We start from the raw sequence: 18,892 nt of genomic DNA, 5'->3' as shown, positions 1-18,892 counted from the left end.
ATAAAAGCACATTTAGGAGATTGTCTCTAGATTTTGCCATGCTAAACGTTTGCTGGTTGGACCAACACGCACAAGACTGCAGGAGATACATATATATATATATATATATATATATATATATATATATATATATATATATATATATATATATATATATATATATATATATGCCCTAATTTAACTGTCTTTTGAGTCTATAGATATATATATACATATATATATATATATAGATATATATATATCTATATATATATAGATATATATATATATATCTATAGACTCAAAAGACGGTTAAATTAGGGCATATATATATATATATATATATATATATATATATATATATGCCCTAATTTAACCGTGTATATGTGTATATATATATGTTTGTTTGTTTGTATGTATGTATATATATATATATATTTATATATATATATATATATATATATATATATATATATATATATATATATATATATATGTGTGTGTATGTGTGTATATATATACATATATATGTATATATATATGTATATATATGTATGTATGTATATGAATATACATACATACATATACACACACACATATATATAAATATTTATGTGTGTATATGTACATGTGTATATATAAATATATACATATTATACATACATATATATGTATATATGTATGTATATATATTCATATATATTAGGGCTGCACGATATGATGAAAACTTGCGATATGCGATATTAGTGATCAATATTGCGATAACGATAAATTTGCGGTAAATAAACAAATAGAAAAATAAACAAAAACATCATTCCCATTTCATTGCAACAGTTTAAAAATTATCCTCCAAATGACCCTCATCGACATGGGGGACAAACGTCAGGGTGGCTAACCCTGGTCCTCAAGAGCCTCAACCCTGTCTGTTTTCCAATTCTCCCTAGACTGCTCGATAATGATAACCAAAATCAGGTGTGTTCAGTCAATCAGGATGTGAAATCACTTGAGTCAGCCAATCAACAGCAAGCTGGTTAAGGAGAGCTGGAAAACAGGCAGGGTTGAGGCTCTTCAGGACCAGGGTTAACATAATAGGCCTCCATCTGATTGGTCAACAATGGGAAGGCGTCCATCTGATTGGTCAAAGCATAAAGGGATTTATTTGATTCGTTAAATGCTACAAGCTGCTAGAAGATTGTTTTAACACATTTTGGGTTTGCGATTTATTGCGATATTCGCCGTCTTTTGCGATATGCATATTGCAGAGCTGGATATTGCGATAACGATAAATTTGCGGTATATTGTGCAGGCCTAATATATATACATACATACATACATATACACACACACATATATATATATATATATATATATATATATACATATATATATATATATATAAATATTACATATGCCCTAATTCAACCGTCTTTTGAGTCTCCTGCAAGAACTCTGTAATATCAGAAACAAAAAATAAAAACATTTTTTACAAAGCACAGTTCAAATGTCCTGGTCGTTTTGGGTTTTCTTTCACTGCCAAAATTTTAACAGAACATTAAAAAGAGATTGTATGAATCTTCGCATGTAATCATACACATTGCCAGCCTCCATGCTTAACCTTAGCCCAATCTATTCTTAAGTTACTGTTACAAAATAATAAAATCCATCTGATGTGTTTTCTTAACATCTTAGATTCTAAATTTAGGCAAATAATTTCAAGTGTTTCATCCTGGTTTACTTCTTGTCAGCTTCTTTTGACCAAATTGTGAATGACCTAAGATTATTTTAAATTTGAAAAAAAGATATATAGACATCTTTTTTTTAATGTGGTCAAATGTGATGGATGTTTCAAGTTTCTTACAGAATGGAAAATAATTTATTTTATTCTTTAAAGAAAAGCCTTATGGGAAGATGAACTGCAGTTTATGCATTTCTTGTTTTTGCACCAAAACATTATTTTTGCCTTCTGTCTGCAGTAAATTTAGTTGAGTTTTCTCTTGTTTTCATTCAGGAATACCTGCGCTAAAGATGAGCTTTGTTCACTCAGTGAGGTAATTTTAATTTTTTTAATGTGTGAAACTTTAAAAAGCCTAAAATAAAACGATCAAGTGAATCTTTTTCTCTCTTTCCTGTCAGGGTCAGAGTTGTGAGGTGAATGGTTTTGGCCTGCAGCCAGTTCCAAACCAGACGTTTGTGCATCAAGTCAACGGTCACCTGCCGCAGGTCAGTAAGACCCCACTGGAGGTCAAGGAAGCAACCGTGGAAGAGGGAGAGGCTGAAACACAAAGAGTAACAACTCACTTACTGCACGATTCAAGCAGCCACATTCTGCCGGCCATTATTCTCTTTCAGATAGCCGTTGAGATCCCAAATTTGAAGCGGGTCAAAGCCAGGCGGGACTCCCAGTACCCCACCAAGAGGGATCATATGATCTGTAAATGCCTGTCGCTGAGCATCACGTACGCTGCCACCATTGGTGGCCTCATCACCATCACCGGCACTTCAACCAACCTCATCTTTGCCGAACAGTTTAACACGTAGGTGCACCTGCACACCACAAACTCTGCTTTTCAGATATGGTGACAAAAGATAAGGGCCCGGTTTTGACATCCCAGAAATATTCAGTCATCGGGTTTTTCCCTTTTCTATCCAAGTTACTTGTTCTTTAAGTGCTACCCACAGTTCTGTTGTGCAAACAGGTCTCACTTCCTTTGCCGTGACATCCGAGAAGTCAGACATGTTCTCAGAAAATCTGTTAAATTTCAGTCTCAAGAAGTCCGACTTTCAGGTTTTACACTCCATCACAAAAACGCATGCTGATCACAAGGAAATGAAATGAAATGTCCGATCCCTGATCGGACTACAACACCCGGTTTTCGATCAAGTCACCAACCATGTGATCGGGCCCATCTGACCGGGACATCCCTAATTGCACAATGTATTTACTTCAGCAACACAGCCCCTGCATTTAATTTCTGCAACCAAGTTTTTTTTACAGCTGCTCTGCCATAAACATTCAGACCATAGATTACAAGGCGTTTAAAGCCAAACAAATAATCCAGGGTTGACATGACTATACTACCCAGAATGTCTAGAGACCAAAAGGCAGGTGATTGGTCAAAAGGGGTTGATGGGAAGTTTTTCAAGCAAATGTTTAAGGACAATACGTAGCCCTCCACCAAGCTCGTGACTACATTACCCATAAGACTCCATCAAGCGGCTTTGTCGTTTACAAAATTGTACTAAAACCTTTGAACAGATTTTTGATCGCTGTTTACCAAAGAAAATTGGTTCCTGATCAGTTAGAAAAACCAGAATTTATTTCTTAAATTTATTTCTTAATGTGTTGTTTTAACTTTATGTTTTTATGGTGATGGTGCCTTTCAGCCCAGGTCTCCCTGGAAAAAGTGATTTTCATCCCAATGGGATTTTCTGGTAATATAAAACATAACGGTTAAATAAAGAAAAGCACACATGAGACGCACCAGATTATAAAGCACACCATTCATTTTTTAAAATAAAGATTTTAAAAAATAAAAATAAAATGTACACAATAAAGAAATCGTTTTCTGAGGTCACGGGGGACACAAAACATTTTTCTTTGACTATAACTAAAAAATCTCTGTTTGAGGACTTGCAGTTGCAGGAAAACGCCGTTCTTAAAAAGTCATCTGCGTTGCATTAATAGATGTGCCTACATTTTCAAATAGAGGGGCAGTAGTGTGAATTTACTGTGTCTCCTCTGACACTGGAAGGAAAAAGGAACAGGTAAGAGCAAAAGTGAAGTTTGGTCAACTCACTAAAATCCAATGGAGCCTGTAACATAATTAAGTCAACAACAGAAATGATGTGTTCTCATTAATAATCATAATAAACCCCAATTTAGCTAAAGCTTTTAATCAAAAGCAGCGTTGTAAATTCACTGAATCTGTAAGAAAAATGTTGAGTAGTTTAGACGTTTGCAGTTCTTGAAGATCTACAGAGGGATTCAGGTTTTAGGGATTTTATTATTTTGTTATTGGGAGTGAGACGGCTGCAAGCAGACCTTTTTATGTGGCGTTTCATGGCTGCCATTAATTGAATGAGCGCAAAGACAACTGAGCAGGTGTATTCAGCAACTGAGCGGGCGTGAACCTTACAACCGCGCAAGCGCAATTCTAACCAAGCGACCCCGCATTTTCAAACGGCACACCTGCAAGCCTGCGCTCACTGGGTTTGTGCGCAGTGTTCAGGGGTGTGTTTGTCACTTGGGAGCGTAATCTTTCTGGTTGATCTGATTTGGCCGAAATTTGTGTGTCAAATCCGGCGAGGCAGTGGGTCGGGACTTTCATCTTTTTAGAGGCTTTATTAAAAAAAAAAAAAAACAGCGGATGAAATGAGGATTAAAACGTTAACCAACGACCAAAGACCAAGGTAAGAAAAGTGCAGCGGGTTTTTTTGTGCTATACGTTTTTTCATGTGAAAATCACTTTATTAGGGAAATGCACATGTACTCTTTAGTTGGCCCAAAACGGAGTTACTACGCAACTCAAAGTACAGGAAGTGTGTTTTGGCATGTGGTTAACAAATGCTAACAACCTATCACTGTTGTTGATCTAATGTTGATCTCTTTTCCTTCGTTACATAAGCTTTTCCTCTTTCGGGTCTGTCATTTCCAGACCTGGGAAGATGATCGGGGGTGGAACGGGAATCAAAAGTTAAGTAAGACACTGCTGTAACTTACGAACAAACCGACAGACATAACTGTATGTATAAACATAGAAAAAATAGAAAATAATAAAAAAATTAAACAATAAAAGGAAGATTCATTTGATACTACATGGGTTAGATGCTGCTCCATTGTTAGCATTTGTTAACTTCATGCTAATACACGCTTCCTGTACTTTGAGTACAGGAATTTAATTAATGGCAGCCATGAAACGCCATACTTTTAAAAGTTCCTTTTCGCCATCTGGATGGCAGAGCTGAAGAGGTTGGCGGGGATCTTTTTGCTGCACGCTTCAGTAAGTGTTATTCGCAGAACACGGGGACTAGATGTGATGAACTTCATGTCTTAAGGGGCCCTTGAGGATCGTTTCAGAGCCCTGAATCTGATGCAGCAGAAAAACGCTGGTATGTGGAAAGGTCTGAACGGAGCTGCGACTCCTGTCCTTTCTGACTGTTTAAAAGCAAATGGCAGCAGGATTTTGAAAGCAAAACAAAACTCAGGTTATGGTTCGCAATGATTGAAAACGATATCCTACAGTAGTGGATTTGACAAACTGCATTGGTTTATTTTAAACCTTGAATCAAAATTGCACATTTGGGGGCTCTGTCCTCTGATTCACAGGGAAGCAGTAAATCCTCTGTTTTGAAATGAGCTGACTGGGCGTGTTCAACACTGTCAGGCATGTTGCCCCATTTTCCCTAAGCCTGGGTTTTTGTGGCATCAACAAGGATGACGATGACCACAGAGCCAACGGGTCATGTGACCTCAATTTTCGTTTTTTTTTCCGTCAGACAGTCATTGGGTTTGGGTCATTGTTGGAAACACACTTAACAACTCATGGCATCCTATAGCTGACACCATAAACATCAGCTACAGTTCATGGTAATTAATGTTTGCTGTCTCTGTTTGACTGCAGGAGTGTTGTCAAACTTTTTCTTACAGTTGGCAAAATTAAAGACTCCTAGAAGTTACTCTATTGAAGAAGAAAAAACATGATTCGGCAACATCTGCACTGGAATAAATGTCCTTCTCAAAACAAGTTAAAAAATGGAAGAACATATGTTTTTTCTTGTTATACCTGTAAAAAATCTGCACATTGATCTAGTAGAATTTGTCTTTGGTAAGATGTCCAGCTGACAAGAAAAATTAAAAACAAGGCATCTCTGCCAAACCACCTGTGAAAGCTGATTCGCTGTGGTGACCCCTGGCGGGATATGCCAGAAGGTGAACAACAGATTTGAACGCTCTTCCTCCCAAATATATCCTTTTTTTTTTTTTTTTTTTTAACTTGTCCTGTCCAACAGCTAGGCAGACAGATGATAGCTGAGGGCCTCTTGTGTTGGACATATTTTGCTTTAACAAGAGGGGTTATTAATCTTCAGACAAACCAAAGGTATGTCTGAATAAACCCCTTTTGTAATTGAGGCCAAACTTTATTAATTTCAATCCTGTTTGAAAATCTTTGGTGTTGGACCGGACAGAAAAGGAAAGAGGGGAAGAAGAGAGAGGGATGTTAGAGAGAGGGGGGGGGGTAGGAGGGTGATAATAGGAGGGGAAGGGGGGTAAGATCATGAAGCAGCATAAAGCAACAAGTTTACTGGTTGTTAATCATTATGGTAAGGTTCAAATGTAGTACAAAAAGGGCGGGGCCTATCCACACACACACTCAAATGTTATAAACACACCTGCTAGCTGCAAAAATGTCCACCTGTCGACATGTACACAAAACAGATAGTGTTCACACGCATACTTATGCCTTTAAAACCAACTAGTGTGAAATATTTCAGTCATTCAATCATGCAAACTGTTAGTGCAAAGGTGAGCTAACACCTGTGCTCAGGTGAGTGTTTATGTTCTTCTAAAATGGATGGTGGAACGTGACAAGAAGGAGGGAGAGTGCCCAGCCATCCCCACACCAAGACCCCCACCGCAGCAGCAGCGGCAGCCGGAATCCCCCCAACGCCACACGGGAACCGGCAAGGAACAACCGCCGCCCGGGCGACCAAGCCCGCCACCCAGGCCAGGGCCAGCAGGACCGCCGCAAGGCCCCCAGAGCCAGAGAGCAGGGAGGCACGTAGGGAAAGAGAGCGCCGCCCCAGCCCAACCAGGAGAGCAGCCCCCCCGCCGCGCCGGGAGCGCCCAACGCAGGGCCCCACCGGAGAAGGACGCCCACAGTCCCAGACGAGCACCCCACCACCACCCAGGAGTTCCGGGCATCCCCCCGCCCCCACCCCAGGTACGAGCCAGGACCCCCCAAGGGAGACCCGCTCCGCACTCCAGGCAGCCATCCGCCCGGCCCACGGTTGGTCCAGGGAGGAGCAAGGCAGGGGCCCGCCGCCCCCGCCCAGGAGGGGGAACCCCGGGGAAAAAAGAGGGCCCACAAGGGGTGTTGTAAATATGGCCCGACCAGGCTCGGCCACAGTTGGAAATTTGGCGGGGCCCAGCGCTCAGGAGCAGGGACCAGAACCCACCCCCCAGGGACACGAACACCCCCGGCTCAGATGTAATGTGAACCCCCCCACCGCACGGATAGAGTACCGCCGGGCCCAGGAAAGCCGGCACCCCGGGGACATGTGCGTGTATGTGTGTTTGAGAGGGTGTGTGTGTGCATGTGTGTGTGTTTATTTTGGGATGTATATATTGAGGGGGGAGGGGTGTGTGTACTAAGGGCACTGCAGTTAAAATTGGCGGGTAGGGCACTAAGGGGACATCTCCTGATTACTCACAGTGACGTCCCCTCACCCTCCCCACCAAGGGGCCCTAAATGTCTAAGGTACGGTTAAAATTGGTGGGTAGGGTGCTAGGAGGACATCTGCTGCTGGCTGGCAGTGATGTCCAAGCACCCCCCCTACCAAGGGCCCTACATGTCTAAGGTGCAAATAAAACCGAAAGAGGGGGAGCCCATTCCATACGGCAACCATAGGAGGGGGGCCACTGCCTAGTAAACCCCCCCCCCCAAGGCCCATCGCAGGCTAAGTCCCCCACCCCCTCACCCTAATATGAGGTTATATGAGGAAAGGGGTAAGTTGGGGACAGCTGGTAGACTGTTCCCCGGTGGTCAAACAGCTGTCCCCCGCCCAAGGGGGCCAGGCCCACCCAGCCCAGTGGCCCCACCCCCGGAGGCGCCGACACCCCAGGCCCAGCACCACCCACCCCACACAGAGAGAGAGGAGCCAGAAAGCGTCGCCCCCCCTGGAGCAAGCCCAGGCCCCCACCCCCAAACGCCGGCCCTAGAAGAGCTCTGGTCAGGCCTCGACGGGACCGAGGCAGCCAACCGGTCGGGGAAACCGCCGATGGCCTCAGCGGAGACCCCGACCCGTCAACCCCCCCTGCCCCGTACCAATGGTGCCCCCCCCCTCCCCCAGAGCAGGGCCCCCCGCCAACCCCCCCAGCACGGGCAAAGGGACCACCCCCCCAAGCCAAGCCAGGCCACCACCCCACCCCCCCACCACACACCCCCACACCCAAGCCCAGAGGACCACGCAGTACCCCAGCCCGCCCCACCCAGGGGCCGGACCCGACCCCCCGACCAACAGAGCCCCCACCACCTCCCGCCAGGCACCGGAGGCCCCGACCCCCACCCCGGCCCACGGCAGAAGGGCAAGGAGCAACGACGACCAGGCCCCCCCACCCCCTAAGTCATGGAGTTAGCTATGGGAGACCAGAGAGACCGAATTCTTTCAAAGTTACTTGAACCTTGGGCTGACATTTTTTCCAAGCTGATTTGATCAAGCAGCAGATTTCTGTGTTGACTTATATTTATATTTTTCTTGCTTTTCCAATTTTTCCCAAATATATCCTATTTTAGCACTACAACAGCCCAGCTACTCTTTGATCTAAACAAAAATCATCTCAGAGTTAGACCAGATATTCCCCAAATTCTCTGACTTCTGTCTTGCTGTTGTTAGTTAATGCATCAGTGGAACAAAAGTCAAATATATCATAAATTCTTCATCTTAATACTTAGCCTTATGCACACGTATGGGCGCTGCAGGCGCTTGGGTCGTCCACGTCCGTGGGGAGTCATATAGAGGACCGCAGGTGTGTCTTGTCCTTCCCTTGAGTTTCATGCACCCACGAAAATGGAATGTACCATTGTCGCGTGTGTTAAGTGTATCGCAAAGTGAAGTAACCCAAGTAAATTCACGGGCGGCCGGGGTGCAGTGGAAGGTCGTTCGACCTCTGATTGGAATATTGAAGGTTCGATTCCCGCCTCGCTGTGTGTCGAAGTGTCCTTGGGCAAGACACTGAACTCCACCTTGCCTCTGGTGGAAGGTTGGTGCCAGTGTTCGGCAGCGGAGCCGCCACCAGTGTGTGAATGGGTTTGTGACTGTAAAGTGCTTTGGGCCTTCAAGAAAGGTAGAAAAGCGCTTTAGAAGTATACGCCATTTACCAAGTTGCACTTTGACGTACGGTTGATGCTGTTGTGCGGTGTCCTAACGCCGCACTCTAGTCGTCAGTGCGACTACTGGCCCCTAACTATCATGAGTGAATGCAGAGTGTGCATGTGATGCATTAGTAAACGTAGGATGCCTGTAGAATTGCTACTCAATCTATTCTAATTGTCTCATTTTTAGCAGTTATTGGGGGGGGGGTTAAAAAAAGGAAAGATCCATATGACACTGTTTCACCAACTTCACTCTTAATTCCCCTCACATGTAGTTCAAGTGTTCAGTACGACCTGTCGCTCACAGCGTGCCCGTAGACAAAAAAGATGAATATGAACATTTTCTCTTTATGGGCTCACTGAGCGGTTTTGCAGACGACTTGACTCTTACAGGTTTTCCCATTTTTTTGCTGTAACCAAGAGTTTAGTAGGGGAGGGAAGTCCACGTCTCTGTGGGATGAGAAGTGTTGGTAATCTTTAGATCAAGTTGAAGAAGGTAAAAAGTCTTGAGGCCGATGAGTAATACCAATTCTTCTAAGATGGAGAGGGATTCCCTCCTTTGACTGAGTCACTCTGCTCTAATTCAGGATCCCATAAATATCTCTTACATGTTCAGTTTGAAGGAGCAGCCGTGTTGGTCGGAAACAAAGACTGTGCAGAGTGTGCGGCCGAGCTAATCGGCCTCCGCTGTGCTAACAGAGCCGATTTTCTCCAAACACGGCTGTAAGCCTCACAGAATGTTGCAGCTTGGTGGACAAAGGTCAGGTTTCTGTTCTGACTGTTTTCCCATTTGGCCTCTTTGTCCTTAATAGAATTATTTAACATGAGCTACAATCCTTCCGGGGCTTAAGACTGACTGCTATTAAAATCACATTTCTGTCAGTGAGACTAACAGAACAGCACAAACCGAGATGCGAGCTGCTCTGGTCTTTGTTGGAGGTACCAGTGATGGCTGTTGTCACGTGGTACCGTCGTCTTATAGCTGCCGCTAAAGCTCTCCGATTACTTTAATTCTCATAATTCCTTCCCAGATTGGTTCTCCGGTGAATTTCGGGATTAATTCCAGTCAGTTATGCGCGTTGAACTTTAGACTCTGGATGAACCGTAAAGGATTTCCTCTGGAACAGTTCCAGTAGAGGTTTTTGGAAGTTTCTTTAGCTCTTAAAGTTCTCATCAGAACACAGATCGCTCCCATCAATGTACAAGAACAATGCTGCTGTGACAACGACGTACAGGAAATGAAGCACACTAAGCTCGTAGATACAACGTTTTTATTTAGGAGTCTCCATTTGTTTATGCGTTATAAAATGTATCCAAAACATTTTTATAATGCTATTTGCCTAGAAGATGTCTTTAAAACCGTTATGGTCACACACACAAAAAAGAAATCACAGTTAAAAAAAACAAAACATGAAAACAAATTAGACTAATGCAAAACAAAATCTCTTATTGCAGGATTATTCAACCTTTGCTTACATTTTTAAAATGCTGACTATTTGGGGGGCCAGGTGAATGTTAGATCTGATTAGGATGATAATGGACACCTAAAAAAAAAGTTCTGGTCAAATACCCTGAACGGTCCAGATTATTGCCCTGGCCTAAACACCAGTTGGGAACCAGAACAACAGACACTTGAAACACAAGTGGACATATGTCTTTCCATAGTTTATGACAACACAAAGATAGTAGAAACAATCTCTGTCCTTCATATGTCTCTATGATAGATGTCACAGGATCTCTGTAACATTGTAGCATCAAAAACAATGCTGCCTGTCATTTGAAATGGTTTATTGATCACAGTTACCGTAATGGTCATTAAATTTGAGCGGCTCACTCAAAGCGATCTAGAAAACTGTCGACTTTGTTTCTTGGAAACAAACGTTCACTTCATCATCTGGTCAAAAACAAGCGGTCAAAGGTGAATTTCCCCTCTGAAATGACGTTTTGGATCACTTGACATGACACTTAGCATCTATACCACTTCCCTCCGCTGCTGCAGAGTGAGGTCAGTGCAGGCTCAGTAGCTGTTACCATGACAACGCCTTGCACTGCATATAAAAAAGTCTGCTTTTAAGATTTAAACAAATAAACAACAAACAAATCAAAGTACTAATCATTAATTTCCTGTTCATTTCTTTCAAAAGTGACCATGGTATTAGCGGGATAATGCCCGACCAGCTGTCTAATGCCAGAAAAGACTTTGTTGAAGCAACCGCTTCGTATCAGATGGTTTACGCCTCTGCGTCGTCCATTAATGTCCAATAATGGACACCTCATCCGGCATTATCCCTTGGTTATTTTACTGCTTATTAGGGCTTTCATAGTATTTGTCTGTGATGAACAAAAATAAATGTTCAAAGATAACAAGATTTTAATGAAAATCATCAAAGTTTGAAGCATAGGTTAAAAAGTTTGTGCTTGTAATATTTGTTCTGAGTGTAATCAATGCTGCAGATTGGCTTTATAGTTTGTTAACTTAAATAAGTAAAATAGTTAAAGTATATTCGAAAACATTTAATATTGAATCACAATTCCTTCTTTAGTTTAAAAATAATTGAATCAAATATTGATTAAAATGTCAAACTTTCATATTTAAATCAAATTTTTTGTTTTGTGTTTTAAAGTTTTACTTTTATTACAAATGTTGAATTTCTACATAAAAAAAGCATTTTGTGGATTTTGACATAAAAGATCTGCATTTAAATTAAACCAATTTATGGATTTTGATACATGCTATTGTATCTTTATTCCATTTAACCGGAGCTGCAGAGTAATCGTCTTAAGGACATCAAAAGTGTGAGGATGATAGATTCTATGGTTTTTAGGGAGAAGTTCAGTAATATTTGACAGAAAGGTTTTTGTTTTTTTTACTTACGGTAAATTTGTTTATATGTCTGCCGACAGGATGAAACCCATTAATAGGTGAATCTAACATGAGATCAATTCAGGGCTAAAACAGTCTAACAATTCCTATATCTTTGACTCTAAAGGTCATTTTTCTGTAAATGTGTTTAATGATAAATGAGGTTTTTCCTTTTCAGAGTGTAAATAAAAATACACGAGTCCCATAGCTAACTCCTTACATCTCTGACTTCCTCTTCCCAGTCGATATCCAGAAGCGAAGGTGATCAACTTTGGCACATGGTTCATCTTCAGCTTCCCCATCGCCATCATCATGCTGGTGCTCACCTGGCTGTGGCTGCACTTCCTCTTCCTCGGCTGCAAGTGAGTGCAGATGATGCTCCGCGTCTAGTTTATCTGCAGGATTACTGTCCTGTTTGCACACACTCCCATCTAGTTATTATGGCTTCACAATGACGCCTGTGTGTGTCCTCAGCTTCAGAGAAACCTGCTCGCTGAGTAAGAAACGCAAGACCAGGAGGGAGATGATGTCAGAGAGGAGGATCCACGAGGAGTACGAGAAACTGGGTCCCATCAGGTCTGCTTGATGCTTTACTCACTTTATAATCTAGTCACGGTGAAGGTGAAAGTATGGATGGATGCAACATTGATGCAACATTGACTTCATTGTTTGAACAGAAGCAACGACCGACACACCCAAAAACCAAATTGATCACCACATAAAAATATAATATTTTAAACAAATACATAAATGGATTTCCTTTTAAACCAAATCTTTTTATGATTTCAGGCAAAGTTCAACGCCTTTTCTGTTGTTTTTTTTTACTGTGGCTGCATTCTCGCCGCTTTCATTGAAAAGTCTACGTGAACCAACGTTTCCAGCTTCCGCGTTCAAACCTCTTACGTCCACACACAGCTACACAATATTTCAAGCCTGTTTTAAGGCTCTACGTACATAGAGCGCTCACTGAACGCACGCTAAAAGTTCAACCAGTTGAACTTTCAACTGCTTAAATGCCAACCAGCTGAAACTTTAACCAATCAGGGACTTGGATTGGGTAGTGACGTATGGATGGCGTCCTTTTCAAAACACGGCCGTGCCAACCGGTTAAAAAGTGATCATAAAGTAGAAATTCTTATCTGAGCTTTGGTTCTGGCTGGACGCCAAGTCTTTCATAAATGGGAATAGAGATGTGAAAGAAAAGGCCTGGACCAAGATTCACCAGATTTACACCGATTCAAACATTTCGCACCAAACCTTCTCCAACTGTAGTTGGTGGACATGTGCTTAATAAACTATAGAAGAAGAAGCCCCTCCCTGCTGCTCCCCGCTTGTGCTGTGTGAACATCGTGTGCAAAAAGGCGTGTTCATGGAAACACGTATAGGCAACATATCTGATGTGTAGCGTAAGAGTATTGGGTTCACCTTTCCTTTTTTAGTTCTTAATAGTTTGTGAAAACACTTTATTCCTTATCAAGCAAAATTAGTTTTAGAATTAAAAGGATAAAAAATAAATGTTTCATTCATTTATCTATTAAACTATCAAATTTAAATTAATACTTTTTTATTGACCCCTTTATGCTGCATGTTGCTGTTTTGGATTGTGCCATTAAATGCAGGACTCCTCTTCATTTAACATCACCTTTCTTCTTAGATAATTGGATATAAAATCAGGCAAGAAGGGGTCAAAATGAACATGAATCAATCCCAGAGAAAATCCTGGTAAAATGGTAAATGTCATGAATTTACTTATAAAGGGCTTTTTTTATTTCATTAAGACCCAAAGCGCTTTACAGTCAAAGCTCCTATTAATTAATTCACTTTGGTTTAAGAAAAACGGTGACCCCTGCTTGAACATTTTTATAATAAAACTTCTAGAACTGATCCTGTTCCCTTTTTTTTAAATAATCTACTTTGCACAGTTGCTTATCTCAAATAACCTACAAATTCATGCACAGCCTGGGTTTTTATCCCACGAATGAAGTTTTATTTAATTATCATAATGTTAATATTTTAGCTCAAATGTTTTACTGTAGAGATATTTGGGTAGACAATGTAAAACATGTTGCAGTCATTTTTCATGCCTTATTTATACAAAACTGTTCAAAAAATAAATAAAAGTCATTTCAAAGCACTTTCTATTTAGTAATAAAAATGTATTTTCGGGGACCCCGTTTGACACGGTCCAAATGTTATCACAACGAAACGGTTCAAACATCCAAACGACATGGGCTTCTATATTATTGTGTTGACTTCATTTGTGGTAAATCGATGTGCAGTTACAAGATGAATGATGCTCATTTGTGGCTGTTAAAGAGCTACAAATGCTTTCTGAAAAACCTGGCAGTAGTATTTTGTTTGTAGAATCTATTTTGTGGCTACAATCTTTTTTTTTTTTTGCTGTGTCATCAGACGATCTCTGCAAACGTTTAAATAATTAAAACTGAAACTTTTCTAACATTAAAAAAATCTATCAAAAATCGTTGGCCGAATTTGCTGCATTAGCTAATTTGTCACCCTACAGTGGCTGTGATAGGCTCCAGCAACCCCATGAGGGTCATGGAGATTAAGCAGGTTTGGATGTTGGATGGATGGAGGAACTTTTCCTGAAAGAGTAGGGGTTCAAAGTGACAATTGATTTAATTAAAGGGCCTATACGGTGCTATTTTAAGCCTTACCTTGGTACTCCAAAGACCAATTTAAAAAAAAAAAAAGAGTTAATTTTGCAGCTTATTCTATCCGGTAATAAAACCACTCAATCTCTGAGGCTCCGCCTTTCGCTCCTTGTGGGTGTCGCCCATTTCATGACGTTGACCTAGAGTCGGCCTCAGCAGCGTGTCTGCATTTCACCCACGAAAACAAAAAACATCCAAACTTTTGAAAAGATGGATGTGAATACTGTGCGTAGAAAAGGAAAGTGTTTAGTCTATCATCTCTAGCTCTGTGGAGAAAGTGGGTGTGTCTGTTAGCCTGTGGGCGGAGCTGACAGCACAGACTCTTCCTGGAAGGGGCTGTTCCTCACTTTGTGACGACACAATGTTTCTGGTTTTGGTGGATTGGGAGGGGCTGGTGCTCAGAGATGCGTGAACGGATCAAAATACAACTTTGCAGGATTTAGAGTAGACATTTTTAAACAGACCTAATATAAAGAACGAACTTGAATTTTGTGTGAAACTGGCACACAACCCATACAATGAACCTCCCACCACATAGTATTTGCTCCGACTTTGATGTTGTAGTTTAGAATTTTCTACCACACCTAGATGGATTTCATACACTTAATAGTCAGTAGCTGTGTTTCCATTGACTCAAATTGGATTTGCGATAGCAAATTCACTTAATGGAGAGATGCCAGGGGGTGGCTTTTGAGGCATATCGAAATTGACATGTTTTGCAAAAGTGCAATGGGAAAATGTTTTTAAATTAAATGAGGCGCGTGACCAACAACCGGATGGTAATGCGCCTTTTGGTAGGAACTGCCTGCTTTGGGCGCTGCACAGCGGGTTGCACAAGAGGGTCCCACAGCATCATACAGGTCATCAGAAGTTGAGCGTGTGGAATTGTTGGATCCACAGCTTCTCTGTAAAACCACCAACCAATATTTCCCCTAATGGCTTCATCCATAATGTGCGGCGTTCACGGGAATTAGACGCAGACGTCAACGCTGATAGATGATAATGAGCGCTAGTGCCGTGACAGAAATTTGAATGGATCTGCTATTAATCTCAATATTGTTCACATCTGTGTTTTTGAATGACTTGTCGCCTGAGGTGGTTTGTGTTAATTATGATTGAATGGAACCATCACACTACCACCTCCACATTTTACTGTTGGTATGATGTTCTTTTTCTGATATTCAGTGTTACTGTTACGCCAGATGTAATGGCATACAGACATACCGTAAATTCCGGACTACAAAGCGCACCCGATTACAAGCCGCACCCACCCATTTTCACCTGTTTAATTAGTTTTATACATACACAAGCCGCGTCAGAGTACAAGCCGCGCATGTGTTACGCAATATTGTCATCCTGACAGATCACGGCCAGCATCCCAGAGTGAGTGCAATTCATTAGCACATTGTGGGTGGTGCCAGCTTTGCCTCTGGCTCATTTATTTGAGTGTATCGACATCTGTCAAACAGCATGGACCTATATTCTGTTCACAAGTTCCTCAGTTATGGTGTTTTTATTTCATTTTTTTTTTTTACTTATTGACAATCTAGGTATCATACATAAAATTACAAACAGTAACCATATAATCAACATTACATCCCTCAGTTATGATGAGGAAATTTACATCCGCGATTCCACATTTCCCATGAGTCTTAGGGGCTAAAGGCGGGGCCAACGCCCGGGTCGCCATACTGTTGTGCGTGTTTAAGAATGAGCAAGTAGCAGCAGTAGATGGAGGGGCGAACGGGAAAAGCTCTCCTTCCGCTTGTGTAACAGGGCTGGTTAAAAAACACACCGGTAAAATACAGCAGCGGCGACTGAAAAGCGCGCGCCTCAGCGTGATACGCGCGCCTCAGTACGGCGCGTGCGTCAGAATTCAGAAGCCTCTGCACTCCGCGGACGCCTCTGCGCTCCGCTCCCACCCCGCGCGCTCCTTGTCTCCCCTTCCTATCTACTCCGACACCTCTGGCCAGGGCTGCTTCAAGGAGGAGCACTTCGTCCCCATTGCGCCGGTGGAAGGAGCAAATCGTTTCTGTGCAAAGCAATCGGACTTAATACTGTACGTTTTGTGTATGAGGGGCGGGTGCGTTGTTACGTGTGGGAGCCTTCAGACTGCCATCGGCCCCGCAGATCAATCAGCAGGAGAAGATGTCTCCAGCTCACACGGAGGCTGTGAGCTTTTCAAAGCAAAATTCCGCTTTTACGGTTTCTTTAGAAACCGTATAAGGAGTGTAAATTCACTCCATGCGCTGTTCTCTCCGTCACGCAGCAAACCGGCTTTTCCAAACCCGTTGGTGACGGTGGACTTTTTTACGCTGCTTTTAACGATTGCTTTTAACTTGAAAGCTTCATCATACTGTAGTGGCGATCTGGTGCACGTTGGGTCTAATGGCACCAAAGGATTCTGGGATGCGGCCGGGCATGCGTGTTTCATTTTGTTGAACCATGACTGAAGTGTCTAAGACCTGAAGTCAAGTCCATGCTGTTTGGCTGCTTAGAGGTGTGTTGAATATAAATGCCTTGTGCTTGGTGTTAGATAAAGAATTCAAACTATTCACTGAGTTCGAAAGTACGTACATGGCGGCCGCTAATTAAATCTATAAATTAGCCGAGTCAATGAATAAGCCGCAGGGCTGTAAGCGCAGGAAAAAAGTAGCGGCTTGTAGTCCGGAAATTACGGTACTTTTGTCTCATCAGACCACAGAGTAATATTCCAAAAGTCTTTGGGATCATCAAGATGTCTTGATGTTGTTTTTGCTCAGCAGCGGTTTTCGTCTTTAAATTCTACCGTGTCCGGGTCTTTCTGATGGAGGAGTCATGAACACTGACCTTCATTGAGTTAAGTGAGGCTCGCAGTCTTCGCAGCTCTCTTGGGGTCATTTTGCTCGGCCGGCCTCTCCTGGGAAGTTCCAATACTGTTCCAAGCCTCCTCCATCTGTACATAACTGCTCTCACTGTGGTTCGCTGGAGGCCCAACGCTTATGAAATGACTTTATACCCTTTTCTACTCTGATAGATCTCTGTTACTGTCTTTGTCATTTGTTCCTTTAGACTTTGGCATCATGTCTTGGTTTTGAGGATCTTTTGGTCTACTGCACTTTGTCAGGTCCTATTTAGGGGTTTCCTGATTGGAGATGGGTGTGGCAGCATCAGGTTTTGGGTGTGGACAGAGGGTTTGAACTCAGGTTTGATAAACCACAGTTAAGTTATGTTTTAGCAGAACGGGGCAATCAGTTTTTCACACAGGGCAATAAAGGTTTGTTTTTTCCCCCCTTTAATAATAAAAAAAAAATCATTTTTTGATTCATTTATCGCAAGTTATACCATCATCGCAAGATTGATCACCAATACTGCAAATCCTGAGTTTTCCTCATGTCTTGCAGCCCCACAGAGGGGCAAAAACGTCCTCACACCACTGGATATGTCATGCAAATGCAGCTAATGACTCAGAATTTGGTTCACAAACTTATTCAATTCTCACATTTTCTATCTTAAAAGAATAGATATGATCAGTTGAAACCAACCAATATTCAGGTTAGAATATGTGTTCAGTAGCTTAATGTTGCATCTTAATTTTCTTATATTTACTTTAGACATAATAAGAATCCTCCCACTAAACACACTGCAGCTCCTCTCAGCTGCATGGAAACTCACTAAGTCCTCAGTTTACCCCTCACTGCTCTGCACACAGCTGGATGTCTCTGTGTTGTATTTACATCCATCCCATAACTTGAAGTGATCGCTCAAGCTGCGTGTCTGTCACGCAGTCGTCTCTTTGTGTCACCAGCGGGGAGTCACTCTTGTAATTGCTGCTGATGTGCGTTTGTGGTTTGTGTCTCTCAGCTACCCGGAGGTGGTGACGGGTGTTTTCTTCATCCTGATGACTCTGCTGTGGTTCACCAGGGAGCCCGGCTTTGTTCCTGGATGGACTTCTCTCTTTGAAAAGTAGGCGCTGCTGATGCTGCAACCCAGCCGCAGAAACTTTGTGCTGTTTTTTTTTTTTACATTTTCTTGCTTCTGTGACAAACTCAAACACACATAAATGAAAATTGTGACATGGGAGTTGTTAAAGGCTTCAATGGTTTTCCTGTCAGGAAGGGATACAGGACTGACGCCACAGTATCCGTGCTGCTGGGCTTCCTGCTCTTCCTCATTCCCGCCAGGCGACCCTTCTCTTCATCCAGCTGCAGAAACCCAGGTGTGTGACATGAAGGAAACTGGAGTTTAGGGCATTTGGAAAACATTAAGCTTCATTTGAGGGGGTAAAGAATCAGAGTAGTAGA

General features: G+C 42.3%; 1 protein-coding gene across 1 annotated transcript in view; it reads left to right on the top strand.

Moving 5' to 3' along the window:
* Window positions 1-18,892, top strand: part of slc13a4 (solute carrier family 13 member 4) — a 63,169-nt gene that overhangs the window by 34,242 nt on the left and 10,035 nt on the right. The window contains exons 8-14 of the mRNA XM_023952358.1: window positions 1,988-2,027; window positions 2,113-2,199; window positions 2,329-2,513; window positions 12,177-12,296; window positions 12,409-12,510; window positions 18,453-18,554; window positions 18,704-18,807. Of these exons, the coding sequence (XP_023808126.1) occupies window positions 1,988-2,027; window positions 2,113-2,199; window positions 2,329-2,513; window positions 12,177-12,296; window positions 12,409-12,510; window positions 18,453-18,554; window positions 18,704-18,807 (740 nt within the window). The remainder of the gene's footprint in view (window positions 1-1,987; window positions 2,028-2,112; window positions 2,200-2,328; window positions 2,514-12,176; window positions 12,297-12,408; window positions 12,511-18,452; window positions 18,555-18,703; window positions 18,808-18,892) is intronic.

This window comes from Oryzias latipes, chromosome 23, assembly GCF_002234675.1.
Source record: "Oryzias latipes chromosome 23, ASM223467v1".
NCBI classification, from domain to species: Eukaryota; Metazoa; Chordata; class Actinopteri; order Beloniformes; family Adrianichthyidae; genus Oryzias; species Oryzias latipes.
Note: the sequence above shows the minus strand (reverse complement) of the source record. Positions and strands in the feature narration are given on the sequence as shown.